Source organism: Sus scrofa, chromosome 8 (assembly GCF_054392235.1).
Source record: "Sus scrofa isolate SSC_HxYL_T2T_F1_AM1 chromosome 8, Sscrofa_HxYL_maternal_Yorkshire_Landrace_v2.0, whole genome shotgun sequence".
NCBI classification, from domain to species: domain Eukaryota; kingdom Metazoa; phylum Chordata; class Mammalia; order Artiodactyla; family Suidae; genus Sus; species Sus scrofa.
In genome coordinates, this window is record NC_139390.1 from 109,241,139 (window position 1) to 109,264,595 (window position 23,457).

A 23,457-nucleotide genomic window follows, 5' to 3' on the forward strand; every position below is an offset into this window, starting at 1 on the left:
TTAAATAAATGAAAATACTCTACAAAAAAGTCATGGCTCAGGCGTCCTGCATGGCATAGTGGAAACGAATCGGACTAGGAACAATGAGGTTGCAGGTTCAATCCATGGCCTCACTCAGTGGATCTGGCATTGCTGTGGCTGTGGCATAGGCCGGCAACTGCAGCTCCGATTTGACCCCTAGCCTGGGGATCATGACTACAAAATCAAAGAACGAGAAATGTACTTAGAACATATATATTGATTACCTTTATAGTTATAATGTTTAATAGTCATAGTAATGAAAATGCTGTTTGTAGTCTTAATCTTTTATAATGAAAATGTAATGAAAACTTATCAGTCTTGATAAAGTAAATATAAAGGTACACCTGGTAGAAACTGGAAGGAAGAAAAGAAGAAGGAAAAAGGAGGAAGGAGGTGAGGTGAGCAGGTAAGGTATCACCATCTTGCAAAATAAGGGTCAAGATAAACTGTTGGAAACTTATAGACCAGTGAATAGGGGGTTAAGAATATTACTTTAGGAGTCAAAGGTACGGGAAAACACATGCAAGAATTTAGGAAACACATCTCCCCAAACCTTTTCAAAGTTATTATTCAAGAAAATTTTATAACTATAAGAAAATAAAAAGCGGTGGGGAGAAGCAGAAGTAGGAGTGACAAAAGTGAACTAAAGGCCCTTCTATCCTGGAAGAAAATCAATACAAACAACCTAAAATCAGTAAATCAAGAACCTAAAGCAATTTGTTTAGAGGTGTGAAGGTACCTGGCAGAAGAATTAAAAACAAATAGGTGTTTTTGGATGCACACTGTTATATCTGGAAGGATGGACTATGGGGCCCTACTGTACAGCACAGAGAACTGTGTGTGATTGGGTCACTTTGTTGTACAACAGAAATTGAAGAAACATTGTAAATCAACTATATTTTATTTTATTTATTTATTTATTTTCTTTTTGCCTTGGGCCGCTCCCGTGGCATATGGAGGTTCCCAGGCTAGGGGTCGAATCGGTGCTGTGGCCGCCGACCTACACCAGAGCCACAGCAACGCGGGATCTGAGCTGCCTCTGTGACCCACAGTACAGCTCACGGCAACGCCGGATCCTTAACCCACTGAACAAGGTGAGGGATTGAACCCGAAACCTCGTGGTTCCTAGTCGGATTCATTAACCACCACGCCACGACGGGAACTCCTCAACTATATTTTAATAAACAAAAAAAAATAGGTGTTGGGCAGTAGAATAGGAGATGACCAAGGGTGGGTAGAGACCCATTCTTTCCATTGTAGCCCTTATTATTTTGGACCATTTGTTCATAATTCTTTGATTTAAAAGATATTTTTAAAAGGAAGAGACAAATTTGATTTGTAACTGAAAAATTTCCAAAAAAGAAATCTCTCAGCCCAGATAGTTTCACTGGAGAATTCTCCTAAGACATTTAAAAAAGAATTAAAACTACTTTTATACAAAGTATTCCAGAAAACAGAAGAGGAGGGAACATTTCTTAAGCCACTTTACAAGGCCTTTATTACTCTGATAAATAAACCAGACAAGGACAGTATAGTAAAAAGAAAACTGCAGGCCAATGTCTCTCATGAAGTTAGACATAAAAATTCTCAATATATTAGCAGACAGAACCCAACAGTGTATTAAAAAGGATTATGTACATGGTCAAGAAGGATTTATCCCAGATAAGTAAGGCTGGCTTAACATTAAAAAATCAGTGTAATCCCCATATCTACAAGCTAAAGAATAAAATTAATATGATCATAGCAATTGACACACAAAATCCAATGCTCATTTATGATGAAAATTCTTAGCAAGTTAGTCATAAAGAAATACTTCTCAACCTGGTAAATAACATGTACAAAAACCTATAGCTAATATCATACTTAATGGGGAAAGACTAAGTGCTTTTTTTTCTAGGATTGGGAACAGAACAAAGATGTTGGCTCTTAACCATTCTCATGTAACATAGTACTTGAAGTTCAAGTCACTGCAAGGGAGCAAAGAAATAAAATACATGCAGTTTGAAAAGGAAAAATAAAATGATCTCTATTTGCAGATGACACTATTTTCTGCATGGAAAATCCCAAGGAATCTACAAAATCAAGAATAAATGAATTCAACAAGGTCAACAAACAAAACTCACTCATTTCTATATTAACAAGTAACATGCATAAATTGAAATGAAAAATGCCACACTACTTAGAATGGGAAAATTATCAGGGCTGAGCACAGAATATATAGAATTCTTTTTTAATTTATTTTTATTGAATTATAGTTGATTTACAATGTTTCTGATATACAGCAAAGTGATTCAGTTATACCTATATATATTCTTTTAATATTCCTTTTCATTATGGTTTATTATAAGATATTAAATATAATTAGGACCTTGTTTTTTTATCCATTCTGTAGACAATAGTTTAAATCTGCAAATACCACTAACACCAAAAGTTCAATGCATAAAAGGAAAAATTGATAAACTGGACCTCATTGAAATTAAATGCTTGCTTTGTGAAAGCCCATGTGGAGAGATGAAAAGACAAGCTACAGACAGGGAGAAAATATTTCTAAAGCACATATCTGACAAAAAAAAAAACCCTAGTATTTAGAATATATAAAGAACTCTCAATACTCAGCAGTGAAAAGACAAACAATCCAATTAGAAAATGGACAAAACACATGAAGATAAATTTCATCAAAGATGAAATACAGATGGCAGTTGAATACATGAAAAGATCTATAGCATTATTAGAAATCAGGGAAATTAAAATTGAAACCACAATGAGGTATTACTACTCATCTATCAGAACGGCTAAAACGAAAAATAGTGACAACATTAAATGTTGATAAGGATGTGGAGAAATGGGATCACTTTTACTTTGCCAGCAGGAATGTAAAATGAAACAGCCACTCTGGAAAATAATTTGGCAATTTTTTAAAAAAACAAAACGTAATTACCATGCAACCAGGAAATTCCATTGCTGGGTATTTATCCCAGAAACAAAAAATGAAAAGTTGTGTTCACCCCCAGACTTGTACATGAATATTCATAACTGCTTCTTTTGTAATAGTCAAAAACTGGAATAGCCTAGATGGTCTCCAATGGATAAATGATTAAACAAACTGTGGTACGTACATACTGCGGCATATTAGTCAGCAATACAAAGGAAGAAACTATCGATAATTGCAACAACTTGGATGAGTGTCTAGGAGATAGTGCTATAAGAAAAAAATTCAGGAGTTCCCTTCGTGGCTCAGTGGTTAATGAATCCGACTAGGAACCATGAGGTTGCAGGTTCAGTCCCTGGCCTTGCTTGTGGGTTAAGGATCCGGCATTGCCATGAGCTGTGGTGTAGGTTGCAGATGCGGCTCGGATCCCGAGTTACTGTGGCTCTGGTCTAGGCTGGTGGCTACAGCTCTGATTAGACCCCTAGCCTGGAACATCTATATGCCTCAGGAGTGACCCTAGAAAAGACAAAAAACAAAAACAAAAACAAAAAAATTCAGTCCCCAAAGTTATTTACCATATTATTTAATTTATATAACATTTTTAAGGGAACATTTTTTATTAAAGTATAGTTGATTTACAGTGTTTCTTCAATTTCTATTATACAGCAAAGTGACCCAATCACACACAGTTGCCTGTGCTGTACAGTAGAGCCCCACTGACCATCCATTCCAAATATAACAGTTTGCGTCTCCAAACGCCAAAGTTCCCTTCCATCCCATTCCTTCCTCCCACCCCCTAGAAAACCACAGGTCTGCTCTCCTTGGCCATGATCTGTTTCTGTTTTGTAGATAGGATCATCTGTGCCATATTTTAGATTCCACAAATAAATAGCACATGGTATTTTTCTTTTTCTTTAAGGCTTACTTCACTTAGTATGAGAATCTCTACTTCCATCCGTGTTGCTTCAAATGGCATTCGTTTGTCTTTTTGTGGCTGAATACTATTTCATTGTATATATGTACCACATCTTATTAATCCATTCATTTGTCAATGGGCATTTAAGTTGTTTCCATGTCTTCATTGTTGTGAATAGTGCTCCGATGAACATAAGATGCATGTATCTTTTTCAATGAAAGTTTTGTCCAGACATATGCCCAGGAATGGGATCGCTGGGTCATACGGTAGTTCTATGTTTAGTTTTCTGAAATACGTCCATACTGATTTCCATTGTGGTTGTACCAATTTACATTCCCATCAAGAGTGAAGGAAGGTACCCTTTTCTGTACACCCTCTCCAGCATTTGTTATTTGTTGACTTGTTAATGATGGCCATTCTGACTGGTGTGAGGTGGTACCTCATTATAGTTTTGATTTACATTTCTCTAATAATTAGTGACGTTGAGCATTTTTTCATGTGTCTGTTGGAAATCTGTATGTCTTCTTTGGAAAAATGTCTATTTAGTTCTTTTACCAATTTTTCAATTGGGTTGTTTTTTCTTGTTGAGTTGTATGAGTTGTTTGTATATTTTGGAGATTAGACCCTTGTCTGTTACACCATTTGCAAATATTTTATCTCATTCTGTGGGTTGTCTTTTCATTTTTATAGTGGTTTCCTTTGCTGTGCAAAAAGACTTTGAGTTTAATTATGCCTCATTGGTGTTTTGTGTGTCTTTATTGTCATTATTCTAGGAGGCAGATTGAACAAGATGTTGCTGTGATTTATGTCAAAGAGCATTCTGCCTATGTTTTTCTCTAGGAGCTTTATAGTATCTGGCCTAACATTTAGGTCTTTAATCCATTTTGAGTTTATTTTTGTGTGAGGTGTTAGATAGTACTCTAATTTCATTCTTTTACAGGTAGCTTTCCAGTTTTCCCAGCACCATTTATTGAAGAGACTATCTTCCTTCCACTGTATGTTCTTGCCTCCTTTGTCATAGACTGGTTGACCATAGGCGTTTAGGTTCATTTTTGGGCTTTCTATTCTGTTCCATTGATTTGTATTTCTGTTTTTGTGCCAGTGCCATCTGTTTTGATAAATGTACCTTTCTAATATTGTGTGAAGACACAGAGCTTGATACTTCCAGTTCTGTTTTTCTTTTTCAATTTTGCTTTGGCTATTCAGGGTCTCTTGTGTTTCCATACAAATTTTAAAATATTCTGCTCCAGTTCTGTGAAGAATGTCCTTGGTAATTTGACAGGGATTGCATTGACTCCATAGATTGCCTTGGGCAATATAGTCATTTTGATAATATTGATTCTTTCAATCCAAGAGCATGGTATATTTTTCCATTTGTTTGCATCTTCTTTGATTTCTTTCATTAGCATCCTATAGTTTTCAAGGTATAGATCTGTTGTCTCTTTAGGTAGGTTTATTCCAAAAAGAGAACACTTTACAAATGGAAAATAGACTAGTGGTTGTCAGTAGTTAGGGGCAGGAGGGGCAGAGGTAGGAAGGCATGAGTGTGGTTATAAAAGGACAACAGGACCTTTGTGGTGTTGAAACTCTTCCATATCTTGACTGTGATGGCATATATGTGAATCTATTAATAAAATCTGTGGAAACACACAGAGAAATGAGTACAAGTAAAATTGGAAAATCTGAGTAAAATCAGTGGATTATATTAATGCCATTATCATTGTTATGATATTTTACTATAGTTTTGCAAAATGTTACTGTTGGGGGAAACTGGGCAATGTGTATAAGGGATCTCTCTGTATTATTTCTTACAACTGCTTATGAATCTATAGTTATAAAATTGTCAATGGATAAAATGAAGCTGTCAGGATCGTGGAGCCCTCATGAATGGTATTTGTGTTCTTATAAAAGAGGCCCCAGAGAGCTCTTGCACCCTTTCTACCAAGTAAGGATACAGTGAGAAGTCTGAAACCCAGAAGAAGGTCCTTACCCAAACATGCTGGCACCTTGGGCTTCCAACTTCCAGGACTGTGAGAAATAAATCTGTTGTTTATAAGTCACCCCATTTGTGGTATGTTGTTATAGTAGCCCAAGTTGACATGCCTTCTCTTGGAGCCAGATGGGCAGTTCCTATCTCCTTCGCTAAGTCTAATAAGAATTCTGGAGAAAAAATGGCTCGTCTTCTTTGCTGTCAGTTTCCTACTGCAATCTCTCTATAGAGTCCTCTTCTTTGCACCTGGCAACTGTAAGACTCTTCTCTCTGTTCCTCCACTCTGCAGGAGTTAAGTCTCTTTCTGCCTCCTCTTAGCCTTCCTCTTTGCCTGGAGCCAGGCTTTCCTTTCCCTGGACTAAGGTCTTCCCTCTTTTCTGCTACACAAATGCAGCATTGTCAGAAAGTTCATAAGTCATAGGATAATTACTGGAGTGCTTTGTAAAGATCTTATGCTAAATAGGAATACAGTTGACCCTTGAACAACACAGGTTTGAACTGTGAGGGTTCACTTATATGCAAATTTTTTCAGTAGTAAATACTATAGCACCACATGATCCAAAATTGATTGAATCCTTGGATGCAGAACCTTGGATATGGAAGGCTGACTATGAATGTTATACTCAGATTTTTGACTGTGCCCCAGTTTGTGGCCCTAATCCCCACATTGTTCAAGGGTCAACTGTAGTTATCAGAAGGGCTGAAATTCTAGGAGAGATGGGCCACACTTCTGTTTTAAAATATTTGGCATCTAAGGTTCTCCTCTTCAGTCTGTGTAGTTTAAATTGTCAGGATATTCCAGTCCACTTTGGGGTTTTAGAACTCATCTTTTATTAGAGTGTAGATGATTTACAGTATTGTGGAAATTTCTGTTGTACAGGATAGGAACCCAGTCATATATATATAAATATATATATACACATACACATACATACACACATTCTTTTTCTCATATTATCTTCCATCATGTTGTATTACAAGAGACTGGATATAGTTCCCTGTGGTTGTGGATGACTTATATACTGGAACCCCATTAAATTAAACTAGATAGAGTTGGAGATGCTCTAGTTGTAGCTGCTCCAGTGGGAGCAGGGCTGGATCTTAGAGCCCTCTCTGCCTTCTAGAGCATCCCTGTAGGAGCACGGGGTTCCATGGGACACTGAGGGAAACCTCCAGCCTGGAGTACTTTCCTACTGGGGGATTCCATGGTTCTGTCCCTTGGTGGTTCTCAGCCATAGTTTGTATAATAATTTTTATTTTGCCTATATTTAATTTGTTTCCCATTCACCTGGTGTAAGATGTGTGTGGCTGAGGGAAATGAGGTACAATTGAGGATTCGGTAAATTCATTCATTTGCATCTGCTTAAGAAAAATGAGAAATTTACAGGTCACAGTGGGACAGGATACATCAATCACTTGGGTTTTTTTGGTACAGGGAATTAAGATGATTGTATGCCAGATTGTTTTAAGTTATACCATTGTTTCAAATAGTGGTTGTATAAAGTAAACTTTCCCTTAAAACTGCAAATGTCTGTTCCCTTTGTTTATTGCCAACCTTGGAACAAATTCTTCATAGACTTGTTATCATCATTAAATACTTTCATGCAATCAAAGCTCATTATACCATTTTCTAAATTAATAAAAGAGTGTCTTTAATCTTTTCTAAGTGTTAATACTTGTTCTTTTAACTCTGCCCTTTGCACGTGGTTCCATTTTATTTTATCTTATTTGTATTTTTTGTCTTTTTAGGGCCACACCCATGGCAAATGGAGGTTCCCAGGCTAGGGGTCTAATTGGAACTGTAGCTGCTGGCCTATACCATATCCACAGCAACGCCAGATCTGAGCTGTGTATGTGACCTACACAACAGCTCACAGCAATGCTGGATCCTTAACCCACTGAGCGACAGGCCAGGGATCAAACCTGCAACCTCATGGTTCCTAGTCGGATTTGTTTCCACTGTGCCATGATGGGAACTCCCGGTTCCTTTTTTTTTTTTTTTTTTTTTTTTTGCTATTTCTTGGGCCGCTCCCACGGCATATGGAGGTTCCCAGGCTAGGGGTCGAATCAGAGCTGTAGCCACCAGCCTACGCCAGAGACACAGCAATGTGGGATCCGAGCCGCGTCTGCAACCTACACCACAGCTTACGGCAACACTGGATTGTTTAACCCACTGAGCAAGGCCAGGGACCGAACCGGCAACCTCATGGTTCCTAGTCAGATTCGTTAACCACTGCGCCACGACGGGAAATCCCTGGTTCCTTTTTAAAGTCACTCTTACACGAGGGTGAAAACAAATACTAGCTAAATTATCTTCCCAGGCATCATTTTTAGAAATAATGAGGTCTTGTTTCTACTGGAACCTTTGAGATCTGTACTGAATGTGGTGGAAGGTGAGGATGGGCATGGGCAGAGAGGGGAGTAGATGCCATTCATGTCCAAAGTAAAGAGATCTTGTTTTGGAAAATAAAGTTGCATGAATAAGTTAAGATTGGAAACATAAGGCAATAAATATTTAACCAAGGTATTTGTTCCTAATCCAGTAGGCAAAGGATAAGTATTGTAATTTCCTATGCAAGGGTCCAATGTAGTAGAAATGGAAGCAGCAATGGAGGCAAATTGTAATAGTAGGATTTGGATTCAGAATTAAAAACACATAATCAAAAAAAAAAAAAAAAAACCAGAAGGAACATTGACCAGAGAGTACTCTACATTTTAGGAAATATGCCTTTCAGAGAAAGAGTAGTATTCACCTAAGTTTACTTGGTTAAAAGCAGAAGTAGATAGCTAAGAAGCTTAAGAGAAGGGACTATACTGGAAGGATGTTGGGGGCTCACAGGATCAGTGTGAAGCTGAATGAATGGACATATAACTGGCAGGGACCAAGAGTGCTTAGAGGTCAGTAGCAGTAACTAAACAGTAACTAAACATTCATGATCTGGTGAGCACGGGACCGTGCCATCTCAAATCCCCTCCAATCTTCATTGCACTCTTTCAAGAGATTAAAAGAATTGAGGTAAATTTGGTACATCTGGAGCTGATGAGTTCTTTATGAGAATCCATCCTTTTTCTGCCCTGTCTTTCCTACTAGGACCTCTTACCTAACCTGCCCACATAGAGGAGAGTTCATGAACCACAGGAAATTGTGTTGCTATTAGGAAATGAAGGTGGATACTAAACAATCAAAATATTAGAAATAACCATTCCAGTCAGGCTCTAAGGAACACAACTCTTACATTAAAATCAGATAATCCCATAAGAAAAAATGGGAAGGAAATCCCAAGACAACAGTGCCCTGTGTAGGGAATTCTAGGATTAGTATCCCAGTTTAAAATTGCCATTCGTAGGGAGAAATGTCATGGATATGGAGAGCAAGGGACACATTCTTACAAAATTACCAAGACCTACTCAATTCACATGGGAAGGCTAATGTGTAGAACAAGCTGACTGTAGAGTCATCAGAGAGATTCATCACCAGAACAAGGAGTTGAAAAATAAAGGGAAAGTTATTGATAGAAATTTAATGAAGGGCAGAGAAAAGACAAAGCTCTTCAATGCCTATTTTGTTTCCAGCTTCTAGACCTTGAAAGTGATCTTCAAATTTAAAAGGGTAAAATAATGAAAATAAAGATCCAATATAAATGAGTAGAAAGCAAAAGAGCATCTACCTATCTTTAAAAGAACACAAATCTTCAGCATAGATAAATTACATGCCACCATATTGAAGAAACTTAAAGATGTGATCAAGAAAACACTGTCAGTCGTTCCTTAGAATCTTGGTTGGAGAAATGTCAGAAGTAATGAGTTGGGCAAATGCTATCTAGATTAGTAAAAAGGGTAAGGGGACAGATTATAGAACTACAGTCGGTGCATATTTCTCAAGTGGATTATTAAACAGATGATTTATGAGCATGTAGACAAGAAAACTGCCATTTAGCGTGGGTGTGTGCAGATAAGTGGGGGTGATGTAGTACGAAGAACTGGAGTCAGGCGACGTAGGCTCATGCCCTTGAATATGTTGATAATGGGTCCATGTCCATTTCACAGAAAGTTTCTTCTGGTATTCCTTTAACTTTGACCTTTTAATTTTTAATAAACAATTTGGCTCAAATAATCAAAGAAATTCAGATCAAATTTTCAAAAAAAAAAAAAAACAGGAGAAATATCCAGATGAATAATTTATTCACATATTCATTTACTCAAGTATCACATCCCAAACAGTATTTGAGGTGTAAGCTAATTCATTCACAGTATGATTAGTATGCAAACAGTGAAATACATTAGCATTGAAAGTAAATTCCTGCATTTAGCATCTAAATTATCTTGCTAGACAGGGAAAGGCCTTAACTTTGAACAGGGTTGGAATTTGGGACACTGAAAAATAGGTTGGAAACAGGTGGGACTGGCTCTTAGTTTCCCATTTGGAGCTTCAAAAAAAGGGCCGGAATGGAGTATCTTGAGCTATATTTAGATACATGCTTTTCTCAAAGACACAGGATGAGAAGTAGGGGAATCTCGAGTTAACAGAAATTTTCTATTAAATGGACTCAACTAATTTCACATAGATTTCAAGTTCAATAGAAATCAACCATTTGAAAATTCTAGCACAAAAGGCTGATGTAAATTTCAGATATACTCACAGAAGAGAATTTTTAGATCCAGGGAGGCAATACAGTCCTACAGTTTTGCTTTTGTTCATTTGTTTGTTTTTTAGTTTGTTTTTCAGGCCCACACCCACATCACAAGGAGATTTCCGGGCTAGGGGTTGAATCGGAGCTACAGCTGCCTGCATATGCCACAGCCACAGCACATCAGATCTGAGCTGCGTCTGCCACCTACACCACAGCTCTCAGCAACACCAGATCCTTAACCTACTAAGCAAGGCCAGGGATTGACCCTGCAACCTCATGGTTCCTAGTCGGATTCATTTCCATTGCACCATGATAGGAACTCCCTTTTTTTTAACTTTAGCCAGACCTCATCCTGAGCATGGCGAATCCCTTCAGAACCATGTAGTCATGAAATGGAGAAAGTCTCATGCAAGGGTGACCAGGCAGTTGAAAGATCTGATAAGTACGTCAAATGATCTGGAAAGCATATCAAACTATTGGAGTAACTAAAAAAGACTTAGAAGTGACATGAAAGCTTCTTTTAAATATTTGAAAAATTGCTGTTTGGAAAATATAGTTGATTAGTTCTAAAACTCTCAGAAAGCAAAATTAGAAGTGGGTAGAATTATTAAAAAGCAGTTTTTCCAATGAGACTCTCCAAAGTTAAATACAGTCATCTTTATGGGATTAAGAGCCTCATAGTCACTCATCCTCTTCAACTCAATGACTCTTGGTAGAAAGCTTGCTGTGTGACCTTCTAAATGCTTGGAATATATCCATGAGAAAGCAGACGAAAATCCTTGCTCTTAGAGTGTTTACATTCTACTGTGGTGGAGAAAATTTCAGTAAACAACAAAACAAACAAATCAGTAAGTTTTAAAGCATGTTGGGATGTGAAAGAGTCATGAGAACAGAGTAGAATAAGAGATGAGGAATGAGAGGAGATGGCAAGGGAGTGGAACAGGCTACAGTTATGATAGGGTTGTTTGAGTAGGTCAGCCTCATTGAGAAGGTGACAAGTGAGCGAAGACTTCACTGAAGAGTCTGAGGGAGTTCTCCTGGGGAAGAATATTCCAAGAAAAGCCATGTAAAGGCCTGAGGTAGAAATGTGTCAGCAAGGAGGGCTCCTCTGTAGTTAAGCAGAGGAGGTGGAAAGAGGATTTCTGCTTTGGGCAAGAACTGGGACTACATGACTTCTGAGGTCTCTTCCACCTTTTTATATTCCCTGAGCTTATGATTCTCTGATAGTTCAGAATTATTAATTTGGTAGCAATGAACAAGATGGATTCAAGAGCAGAGATGTCAGACCAGGGCTCACGAATACCAGTGGTGAAGGGGCCAGACAGATGGTATAAACATTTTGAAATATGGGCAATGCATTCATATATTTTTATAAATATTATGAAAATCTAACAAAGCATGTTTGCAGGCCAAATCTGGCTCAGGGGCCACCCGTTTGAGACCATTGCATTAGAGAAAGTGAAGCCAATTAAGAGTGTCACAGTATGATCTGGATATCAAATCTTGGTCAGAAAGTCAAGGGAGAATAAAAGATGAAATGAGAAATCTGGGAGGCTTTGATGAAAATTATTCCTTTGTTACGATTTGATGGGGAAGAAAGAATCAAAGACTACTCTCCGGTTTAGAACCTAAAAGACTAGTTATCATCGACTTTGTCTTTTCTCAAACAAGGGTTACAGTAATTTTTTTTTTTTCTGCCTATCATCAATGGCCAGATACTTGGCCTCTCATTGTCCTACTATGCTTAATTACATATAATTTAGGTACTTTGAATCCGCTTAGGGAGAGAAAATATCAGCCAATGCAACCTTTCTCAATTATCTTGTGTTAGCAGTGTAATTACAGTCATGAAACTTTTGAAAAGAGGCTCAGAGCTAATTAACTGTGATAATGACAAAGAGACAGATAAACCTTTTATTCATTTTAGTGTGTAACTTGTCCTGTTTCCTTGCTGCAGGTGCCTTCATTTGCAAGATGGTGCCATTTGTCCAGTCCACTGCTATTGTGACAGAAATCCTCACAATGACATGCATTGCTGTGGAGAGGCACCAGGGACTCGTGCATCCTTTTAAAATGAAGTGGCAATACACCAACCGAAGGGCTTTCACAGTGCTAGGTGAGGATGTGCCGCTGGCAGTATTAATGCTCTTCTTCATTACAGAACAGAGGATGTCTTCAACACGAACCATGTTTCTAAACTAAAGGAGTAACCTGTTATCTGGTTTGTAGGCATTGGGATGTAATTCCAAGGGTTTCAGTCCTCTCCATATTTACTGCTACCCTTCCCCCTCTCTCCTTTAGGCCCACCTCAACACTGAAAATCTCTCCTTTCATTTACTTCTTGAGTTGCATCTTAATTTGGTAAGCTCTACTTTCAGCCGATCGAAGATCATCTATCAGTGGCATCGCCATATGCATTAGATAGTCAGCTGTCATCCTGAGCTAAGAAGCCTCTAAGCTAAGATGCTGTTGTGAAGGCAGGCAGATTTTAATAGGGAGAAGGAAAGGTGTGTTTAGAAAAGTAGAAAAGAGCATCTGCCTAGAGCTGCCCCAGGTAGTGTGTACACAATAGCAGAAGGCTGCAGGGCCCATGAGAACACTGAGTGCTGAGTGCTAGAGATACCTGACAAGGATGGATTCTTTCAACATCCTAATTCTGAATCCTCAGCTTGTAGCAGCCTTTCCCGAATCAGCAATTCATGATGCATGTATACCTTGTGATATATATAAACTTAAAACAATGTCCTAAAGCCTAGCACAGTAAAATGGAAGATTTCTCTATTGGATAATTATAATTAAGCCATTTAAAGCCTGAATATGCTTCTCGGTGATTTGAATATATTAGAGCTAAATAAGCAGAGGTTTATGAACAATTGTTGTAATAATCAAAGAGCAGTTTTTACAATACCCAACTTGAGCAGAATGAGTAAACATTTGTTTCTGCTATAAGAGTTTAGCAAGCATGAGACAGAGTTACAGAAAGACTCCTGAAGGCTTTGCAACACCAAACTCAAAATATTTTGAACTGAATAGAGAAGCCAATAGGGGAAAAAAATGTTAGTTTTAGTTAGCTATTTTCAATCTTATGTCACATCCTCCTTACAAAGAATTCAGAGACCTCTTAGCTTTTAAATAATTGACATCCTTCTACCATCAGAATATCTGAAAACAACATGTGGTTGTGGAAGGAGGGTTAGTAAAGGAATAGATGGGGGAGAGAAGTTATTTGAAAAAGGAAAGAGAAGGAGAGAGAGTTTTGACATCTCAAAGCTGATAATGGGCAGCCAAGGCAGTTTCTACTCAAAAAAGTCATGAAAGGCAGAAATGCTTTTTAGAACAAGAGGATTCATCATCCCAGGAGGCTTTCAAGGAGTGCCACCTGACGTATCCTCCTAGCTCTGTTACACGGGGAACCAGCCATGTCCATCACATCCAGTCTCCTTCTCACTGAGACTGCCTCACCCCTTCACACCAGCCAACAGAGACCCACTAAACTTTCTTGCCCAGAAGTTCTCACAGATTATACTAGTTATGTTTCATTGAACCCTAGCTCTCCTACCCCTGAGCAGGCAGTGGGTTCAAGAGGACTGGCAAGGCACTAGCCGACTAGACTCAATTCCTCCAGAATTTCTACTAAATATTGGAGAAATGATTGGACATACTATAATAAAATGATGATTGGACTAGAAGAGAACATAAGGAGTCTTTGTGGTCAGAGAATTAAGAGTTAAGCACAGATGCTTTTGCTTTGCAGGATTATATTCTGATGGTTTTAACATTTTTGCAGGTGTGGTCTGGTTGGTGGCAGTCATCATAGGATCTCCCATGTGGCACGTGCAACGACTTGAGGTAGATTTGGGGCTGGGGTTGGAAGCTTTTCCCACCCCTCTTAATTATAACCATTTTCCTTCCTGAAAGAGCAATGTAGCAAATCTGTATGATCTCGATTTTTTAACGAGAGGTTTTTCAAGTGGAATAAAATAATTAGTTTTAACATGTTTTTCCCTCTGCTTTACCTAGCTTTTCCTTAAGCTTATATTGTTAAGGGTTTAATGCTTAAAATAAAATGTGCCACGGTCACGTTTTACATTTTCCTGCCAGCTGAGCATATCTTTTCTAGTGTTTTTCAGTGTCGTTTTAAGAGTTCAATGGTTGCTCTATATTTTTCTTTTATTTTTAAGTCACTTAAAAAATGTATAACCAATTATCTGTGGACTGGTTGACCCACCTTCATAAGCCCTTTCTCACCTGCCTCCTATTCATTGACAAATTGAAACTGGAACTGGAACATGTAAGAGGATCATCTTATCCAAACTCTCTACTTCCCACATGCCTTGGTCAGATGGGCCCAGTGATGGTTCACTGGGAAGGAAGCACTGTGATGTTTTGGGTGACCTGGTCTCTCCACTGGTGTACTTTAATGCATCCTGCCTGCGAGATCTAGTGCAGACAGTAGTCTTCAAGGACACTAGGGGGTTGCTCACAGACCCTTTAAGAAAAATTTTAAAACGATGTGTCTTTTGTACCTTTTAAAATTGACCTAGGCAAATGTGAAACTTTACTGGACACTCAGTGTCCACTGGCAAGGATATCAAATGAGCCCTCAGGGAGGGGTACATTTAAAAAAATGGTTTGATGTTTGATGTAACTGGTATATTGAATGAGCTGGACTCCACAAGTAAGACAGAAGGCAGTTTTTTCTATCCCTCACCACCTCTAAAAAGGCCATCTGAGGGGTTCCCAGTCTTCTGAGGAAATGTGGTGGATGAAGCCTGGAGTGGGCCCTTTAACTCTTCGGGTCACTCAGAAAGTAAAATTCCTCTGGTCACTTTCAGTCAAAAGAATAGTGACTAGTCATGGAATAGTTTTAGTTCACGTGTTAAAATGTCCAGGTCAGTGTCACGATTACATAAGTCCTTACTCTCAAACAATTTAAAATGACGGCCCTCCCTCAGTTGGAGCCATCTTTAGACTGAGAATCCTACAGTTTGGAGAAAGGATATGATCCCCTTCTCTGCTTTCTTACCTTCCATCTTTCCTCCCTGCCCCTCCCACTTCAGTCAGCTCTCTCTGGCTCCCTGGATGGGGAGAAGGGACGGTTTTCCTCTGGTGGGGATGCCTTCTGCATATTACTGTTTCCCCATGATTGATTTTTTGTACTTAAGAGTTTCTCACAAATACCACCACTGAGACTTCCAACTGCTACTCCTTTCCCTAGGCAGCTACTCTTAAAGACCTTTCAGCTTCCACACACAACTGTGCATGGCCAGCTTCACCTCCAACAGGAAATCAATACTTTTATAAATGACCCAACCCAGTTCTCATTGTGGAGTCCATTCCATTTCTGACCTACAGAACACAGAGTTTGTCCTTTTTTTTTTTTTTTTTTTTTGATTGCACCCGAGGCATATGGAAGTTCCCTGGCAAGGGATTGAATCCAAGCCATAGCTGCAACCTACACCAACAGCTAAAGCAATGCTGGTTCCTTTAACCTACTGCCCTGGGTCGAGGATTAAACCCACTTCACCTCAGAGACAATGCCAGATCCTTAAGCCACTGTGTCACAGCAGGAAGTCTTGTCCAGTTTTTAATAAAATAATTTTATCATATGTGCTAAAAATATTTTAAATATGTAACTCATTTATTTGTAGAAAATGGATAAAATCTAATTGGCAAAGACAGTCCTCTCAGACAGATCAGCCAAGTCAGATTTGCTTTCCATCAAGAAAAAGTATGACTTGGTTTTTCAAATAAAATAAATGTATTAATATGCATTCCCAGCAGCCACCTTCTCACTCTTAAATTCTATTAGTGTGAGTGCGAGCATGCATGAAGCCTTAATTACTCAGCTGGATGAAATGAAGCACCACCGACTTCACCATTACCAGTGATGTTCTCTTTGCTTTGCTCTCACTGGGCTTTCTCCCAGGGATTATGGAAGCAATGAGGTAGTTAAGTTGAAGTTGTCATCCCTTTTATCCCTTCACTGTATGGAAAAATGGGAATTTACAATATCTCATCACCTGTCAAAATACCTTTTTTCTAATGCCACACTTTCCTCTGAATAGAAATACATTTAATATAGGGAAAAGCACAATTTATGGTACCTTGATCACTGTGGCTTCACTGACATCAGTAGTTTGAATCATGTCTTGCATTGGTGGCCCAGAGTGCGATTGGGACTGGATGAGAGTTAGGAATTTTGAAAATTGAAGGAAGGGTGATTATGAAAGCAACTGGGAACGTAGACCCATCATGGGACTTCAACCCCAAGTATTCTGTTAGGCAATGGGATTTAAGAGAAGTGTATGTTTGGAAAAAGATCAGAAATTGGTTCCCATGAAACCATATGAGAGCACCTTCAGAAGGTCTTTGCTTGTCCCCAGGGGAACAAGCACCTGTTCAGAGACCACCAGTCTAGCCTGTGCTTTAGAATGTGTCAGTGCTTGGCTCCTGGTTGTTGACCCTGTGGGCCCTGCCTACATAGAATCAGAATGCGTTTCACCTGAATATCCTCTTCCCAAGGAATATGGATTTTAAAATGATCTCTCAGCAAGTTTGTCCATTCCTAGTTGTATTTCAAAAATAACACCTAGATCAGAACTTGAATTTGCATACTTTTGATAACTATACCAGAAATATTTTCTCCCTCACTCAGTTGACTTTGAAGATTGGTAATAAAATCTACTGGGAATGGAGGCAGAAATATGTCTTAAGACCTAAGTATTCTTCATCTGGAAAGCTCCAGAGTGACTCAAATGACAATAGTTTCAATAAACTCTCTAACTTTAATTCCTATTATCTATATAAATGACTTTTGAAGATTCTTTAAATGTTTAATTTGTCCATTACTAGAATTTTTGTTATTATTGCTATTATTAATGTTTGAGTTCATCAGATCAGTCTGTCAGAAATAGTATTAATAAATAGAAATTGTCTTTCTGTAAAATATATACCTCAAAAGCTAATAATTGGATCTGAATATATGTACATTGGTAATTGTCTAAATTCCAACTTCTCATTCATCTCAGAATCTGAAAGCTGCCAGTTACCTCTCTAAAATCTTTGCAAGGAACCTGATCATCGCAATTTGAAAAAGAAGTCACAAATTACAAACTTTCAGTGCCTATACAATTGGAAGAAGTTTGATGCCTTGTTAAAATACTTCTTTTCAACAGCTGAGGGAGCAAAATAATTTAACAGTAAGCTAGCTGGCATACTAGTACAAATTTTTTTTTAATACATACTTTGGTCATTGTAATGTTCTTTCTCCCAATTGAAAACTTACGACTATCATGTAAAAAGTTGAGGAGAAAAGTGAACAGGCTATGGACCTCAATTCCATTTAAAAGAGAAAAGAAAATATGAAACTCTTATGAATTTAAATAATTACATGGAAAAATCACACTTCACAACAAAAGAGCAATCAAAATTCTATCTCATTTGAAATATGCACCCATAGTAAATATGTAAGGATTTGAAAAATGCTGCATGACCATAGTACTTGGCTGCTTTCTGTTCTTTGTATGCTGACTCTGGCGCTTCTAACTGATTTATACCTATTTTAAAGATTAAGTATGACTTCTTATATGAAAAAGAACATGTCTGCTGCTTGGAAGAGTGGACCAGCCCTGTGCACCAGAAAATCTATACCACCTTCATCCTTGTCATTCTCTTCCTCCTACCGCTTATGGTGATGCTTATCCTATACAGCAAGATTGGCTATGAACTTTGGATAAAGAAAAGAGTGGGAGATGGCTCAGTGCTTCGAACTATTCATGGAAAAGAAATGTCAAAAATAGCCAGGTCTGTTTAATGGAAAACTCATCTGTGTTTAAAATATTTTAAGTTAGCTGTGCTGAAAGGGACAGTTGCCAGAGATCACAAAATTCCTGGCTAATTTGGTCAAAGTGTTATTTGTAATTCACATTTAGCACATGGGCTGACTTTATTTTTTGTTGTTGTTGTTTTATTGTTATTATTATTATTTTCCCACTGTACAGCAAAGGGATCAAGTTATATACATTACATTTTTCCCCACCCTTTGTTCTCTTGCAATATGAGTATCTAGACATAGTTCTCAATGCTATTCAGCAGGACCTCCTTGTAAATCTATTCTAAGTTGTGTTTAATAACCCCAAGCTCCCGATCCCTCCTACTCCCTCCCTCTCCCATCAGGCAGCCACAAGACTATTTTCCAAGTCCATGATTTTCTTTTCTGTGGAGATGTTCATTTGTGCTAGATATTAGATTCCAGTTATAAGTGATATCATATGGTATTTGTCTTTGTCTTTCTGGCTCATTTCACTCAGTATGAGCTTCTCTAGTTCCATCCATGTTGCTGCAAATGGCCTTACTTACCCATTGAGTAAGGCCAGGGATCAAACCTGCATCCTCATGGATACTAGTCAGGTTTGTTACCACTGAGCCATGATGGGAACTCTATGTCATTCTTTTTTATGGCTGAGTAGTATTCCATTGTGTATAGGCATAACTCTCCCAGACGTCAAGAAATATTACAAAGCCACAGTCATCAAAACAGTGTGGTACTAGTATCAAAACAGACAGACAGACCAATGGAACAGAATAGAGAACCCGGAAATAAACCCTGACACCTATGGTCAAGTAATCTTTGACAAGGGAGGCAAGAACATAAAGTGGGAAAAAGAAAGTCTATTCAGCAAGCATTGCTGGGAAACCTGGACAGCTGCATGCAAAGCAATGAAATTAGAACACACCCTCACACCATGCACAAAAATAAACTCAAAATGGCTGAAAGACTTAAATATAAGACAGGAAACCATCAAACTCCTAGAAGAGAACATAGGCAGAACACTCTCTGACATCAACATCATGAATATTTTCTCAGGTCAATCTCCCAAAGCAATAGAAATTAGAGCAAAAATAAACCCATGGGACATAATCAAACTGAAAAGCTTTTGCACAGCAAAGGAAACCCAAAAGAAAACAAAAAGACAACTTACAGAATGGGAGAAAATAGTTTCAAATGATGCAGCCGACAAGGGCTTAATCTCTAGAATATATAAGCAACTTCTACAACTCAAAAGCAAAAAAGCCAATCAATCAATAGAAAAATTGGCAAAAGACCTGAATAGACTGTTCTCCAAGGAAGATATACAGATGGCCAGCAAACACCTGAGAAAATGCTCAACATCACTGATCATAAGAGACATGGGCTGACTTTAAAGTTTCTTTGTCTTTTTTTTTTTTTAGGGCCGCACCCATGGTATATGGAGACCCCCAGGCTAGGGGTCAAATCGGAGCTATAGTTGTTGGCCTACATCACACCCACAGCAATGCCAGATCCAAGCCATGTCTGTGACCTACACCACAGCTCGTGACAATGCTGGATCCTTAACCCACTGAGTAAGGCCAGGGATCAAACCTGCATCCTCATGGATACTAGTCAGGTTTGTTACCACTGAGCCATGATGGGAACTCGTGATTTTAAACTTTTGAGTTTTAAGTGTGATAATAAGAAAGAGTGAGATCACCAGCTCCTGAATAAAAGGGGAAGTCACTGTTACAGAAAGAAACTTACCTGAAATCTTGAAAATTGTTATATTTTCATCTTCATGTCAACATGATGCAGTAGGAATTGCTCTCCTCTCTCTGTGACTCACCAGCCACATGATGTGGATGTCTTCTTACTCCCAAGGCCCTACTTTCCTCACATGTATCAGGAAGCATAATAATATCCATTCTTACTTCCTCCCATCCAAGGATGATGCTGAAAAAAAATAAGATATGTATGAAAATCCTTTGGTAATGAGAGTATGTTTATTTAAAGTTACTATTACTGATATATTTTCTTCTTTACTTTCTGATCATATTGATTAATAGAAATTTAAAAATATAATTTATTGCTATGATACTTGTGGGCCATACTGTTTATTCTATAATCTACACTGAATGGCTATTAAAAAAACACAAAATCTTATACCAAGTCTAGTGATTTGATGAAATTCATCATTTTTTTCAAGTGTGCAGCGACCTCTAGTGTCCGATTTCTATAAAGAACTCCTCCCTCTCAGTGTACAGTGTTGAACTGTTTAGCACCTTGGGACTTCTTGCGGATTTAGATCTCTCACTTCCTCAAAAGAAAGGGTTACCATGTTGAGATAACAAATAATGAATGTAACTCATTATAACATTGAAAATGTATAGATCTCCTTTACAGGACTAAAGCAGAAAACTCATTTGAATCCCTGGTTAATCATATTATTTAGTTATATAATGGAGGATTATATTTTAATTCTGTTCTGAGGGCTTCCCATATTTTTCTATCACAGGCATGAGTCCTCTTCAATATAAAAGGAATAAGAGCTAAGCACTGAAGTTAGACTTCCTAAATTTAAATCCAAACTAGCTTTTATAGTTTAAATCCTCTACTAGCCATCTAACTTTGCAAGTTACCTTTCTCTGTACCTCAGTTTCTGCATCTGTCAAATGCCTTATTGGGAAGATTGATAACATAATCCATGCCAAGCATCTAACACAGTGCTAGACCCATCATGAGCACATATCTAAAGGACCTTTATAATATGAGAAATATAGGGATGAGGGTAATAGCAATGGAAAAAGATGATAAACAGTTCACATTTAACCCATCCTGAGCTTCATTAATATTTGAAAAAGTATCATTGAGAAGTCTGGACTTGAACTTTAACTGCTTTGCAACCAAGTTGACACATCTGCCAAGGAGAAGTTGACTAACACAGTGTATCCTTATGGGTCCAGGAAGAAGAAGCGAGCTGTCATTATGATGGTGACAGTGGTGGCTCTCTTTGCTGTATGTTGGGCACCTTTCCACGTGATTCACATGATGATTGAATATAGTAAGTGCTTGTTTTTCTCATTTAAATGGAAGTTCTAGTTCATTTCCTGCTAGAATGGACAAGGAATCATTGAAATTTGTTGCCATTCACTTGGGTAATCAAGTATCAAACATTTATTAGGTTTCTTTCATGTTTTAAGATTACCAGATTGTTATATGTTAGAAAATCATGTATGAATATGACCAAAGCTTTACTAATTACAAAAGATAAAGAAAAGCTTTTGAGATTCTTCTTCCATGTCATGCCTTCTCTTCTCCTTAAGCCATTTAAACATTGGGAGAGGTGTGACATCCTGTGAGTGTTTTCTATTTAGAACCCTCACTTGAACCATATGAATTTAATAATACCTAGGACTTCAGCCAGACCCTTAATGTATTCTTTCTGATAATACAACCCTGAACATGGTTCTCAGATGATTGTGTTTTTCTAACACAAGCAGACATCTGAAGGATAACTGTTGCTTCCAGTTTACATAAAGTTTGAAATCAAGTTGAAATGCAGTAAACCCTCAAATGTACTGGGCACTGGGCTGTGTTTGCAAGACTAGCTTCTCTAAGAATGAGAATTCATCACAAAAGTGGTTTTTCTGCAGACATCTGATGGTTCTTCCCAAAATGGTCTTTTGAATTTTATATACCTTTAACCACTTACACAATTGTAGGTATCTAGTAAGGACAGAAGATAAACAGAAATGTTACTTTATATTCATTTTTAAAAAATCCATTCTAAAGTATTACTTTTTATTTCAGGTAATTTTGAAAAGGAATATACTGATGTTACAATCAAGATGATTTTTGCTATAGTGCAAATAATTGGATTTTCCAATTCCATTTGTAATCCAATTGTTTATGCATTTATGAATGAAAACTTCAAAAAGAATTTTTTATCTGCAGTTTGTTATTGCGTAGTAAAAGAAACTTCATCCCCAGCACGAAGGCATGGAAATTCAGGAATTACCATGATGCAGAAGAAAGCGAAATTTTCCCGGAAAGAAAACATAATACAGGAGACCAAAGGAGACGCATTCAGTGATGGCAGCATTGAAGTCAAGTTGTGTGAACAACCCGAGGAGAAAAAGCATCTCAAAAGACATCTTGCCCTTTTTAATTCTGAATTTTCTGAGAATTCTGCTTTAGGCAGTGGGCCTTAATTATAACAATGTATTCATAATCAATGCCCTTCATAGCTTAATCTGAAGAGAAAATTATTTTGAGCAAAGGTCAAATACTCGTGTTTTATTTTAGAATGATGAAAAGAAGGAATCTTAACTCATGTTTCCATAAAAATCTTACACTGCACATGAAAACTCAATTTTGAAAAATGAGTATACCATCCTTGTAGATTATGAAAGTGGATTTTTAAAAATCTTGTACAGAAATAAATGTTCTTGCCTAGCAGTTTTCCCCTTATGTAGTCAGTGTAATGTGGCTTTCTATTTATTGCTAAATTGGATAAGAAAGTAGCTTAACAATTGTATCTTTTTTCTTGAATAAATTTAATAATTGAACACTATAATGTAATTTTTATCGCACCACTGAAGCTTGGTGATACAATCTTTTGCGAATGAGGTCTATTCAATAATTGCAAAGTCAAAGGCAATGGAGAGGCTACAAAATGACATATGGCTGAGATTTAGAGTCATATGGCTGGGTTTCAGCTTCTCATATCTTTACCTTTTACTGTTGTGATGACTGGCAAGTCACATAACTTCTTTAAGTCCCTATTCCTTCCTTGGTAAACTGAATGGTACTTATCTTCACGAAGTTCCCTGCCAGAACAAAATGAGATAGGAGCAGGGAAGCACTTCATACTCCAAAGCTTCCCAAGTTCTCTAGCATTATTATAGTTCCTCATGTCTCAGCAGCCCCCCCCCCCCTTATTGTTTCCTTTTTCCTTTCTGAGACTTTTCCTCAACCCTATTCAACTGTTCACTCCTGCCTATTTTGTAACTGGTTTCTCTGATCAGAAGAAGAATGTTTCTGGGATTCTCAGCTGTAAGTTGACTCTAATTTATTTAGACCAGTCTAACTATAGCAAATATCTATATTTTTAAGCCTTTTATTTTCACTAGTTGGCATAAAGGAAGTTTTGTTATGTAAAAGGACTTTTAG

At 37.8% G+C, this 23,457-nt stretch overlaps 1 protein-coding gene across 2 annotated transcripts in view; it reads left to right on the forward strand.

Moving 5' to 3' along the window:
- The window catches only part of QRFPR (pyroglutamylated RFamide peptide receptor), a 46,448-nt gene extending 23,590 nt beyond the window's left edge, over positions 1-22,858 (forward strand). Inside the window, exons 2-6 of one of the 2 annotated variants that reach the window (XM_013998193.3) lie at positions 12,445-12,603; positions 14,275-14,336; positions 18,058-18,293; positions 21,249-21,346; positions 22,096-22,858. In XM_013998193.3, coding sequence (XP_013853647.3) covers positions 12,445-12,603; positions 14,275-14,336; positions 18,058-18,293; positions 21,249-21,346; positions 22,096-22,496 — 956 coding nt within the window. In that variant the 3' untranslated portion in view covers positions 22,497-22,858. The remainder of the gene's footprint in view (positions 1-12,444; positions 12,604-14,274; positions 14,337-18,057; positions 18,294-21,248; positions 21,347-22,095) is intronic. The other variant, XM_084973951.1, reaches the window with a different exon arrangement.
- The last annotated feature ends 599 nt before the right edge of the window (positions 22,859-23,457 follow it).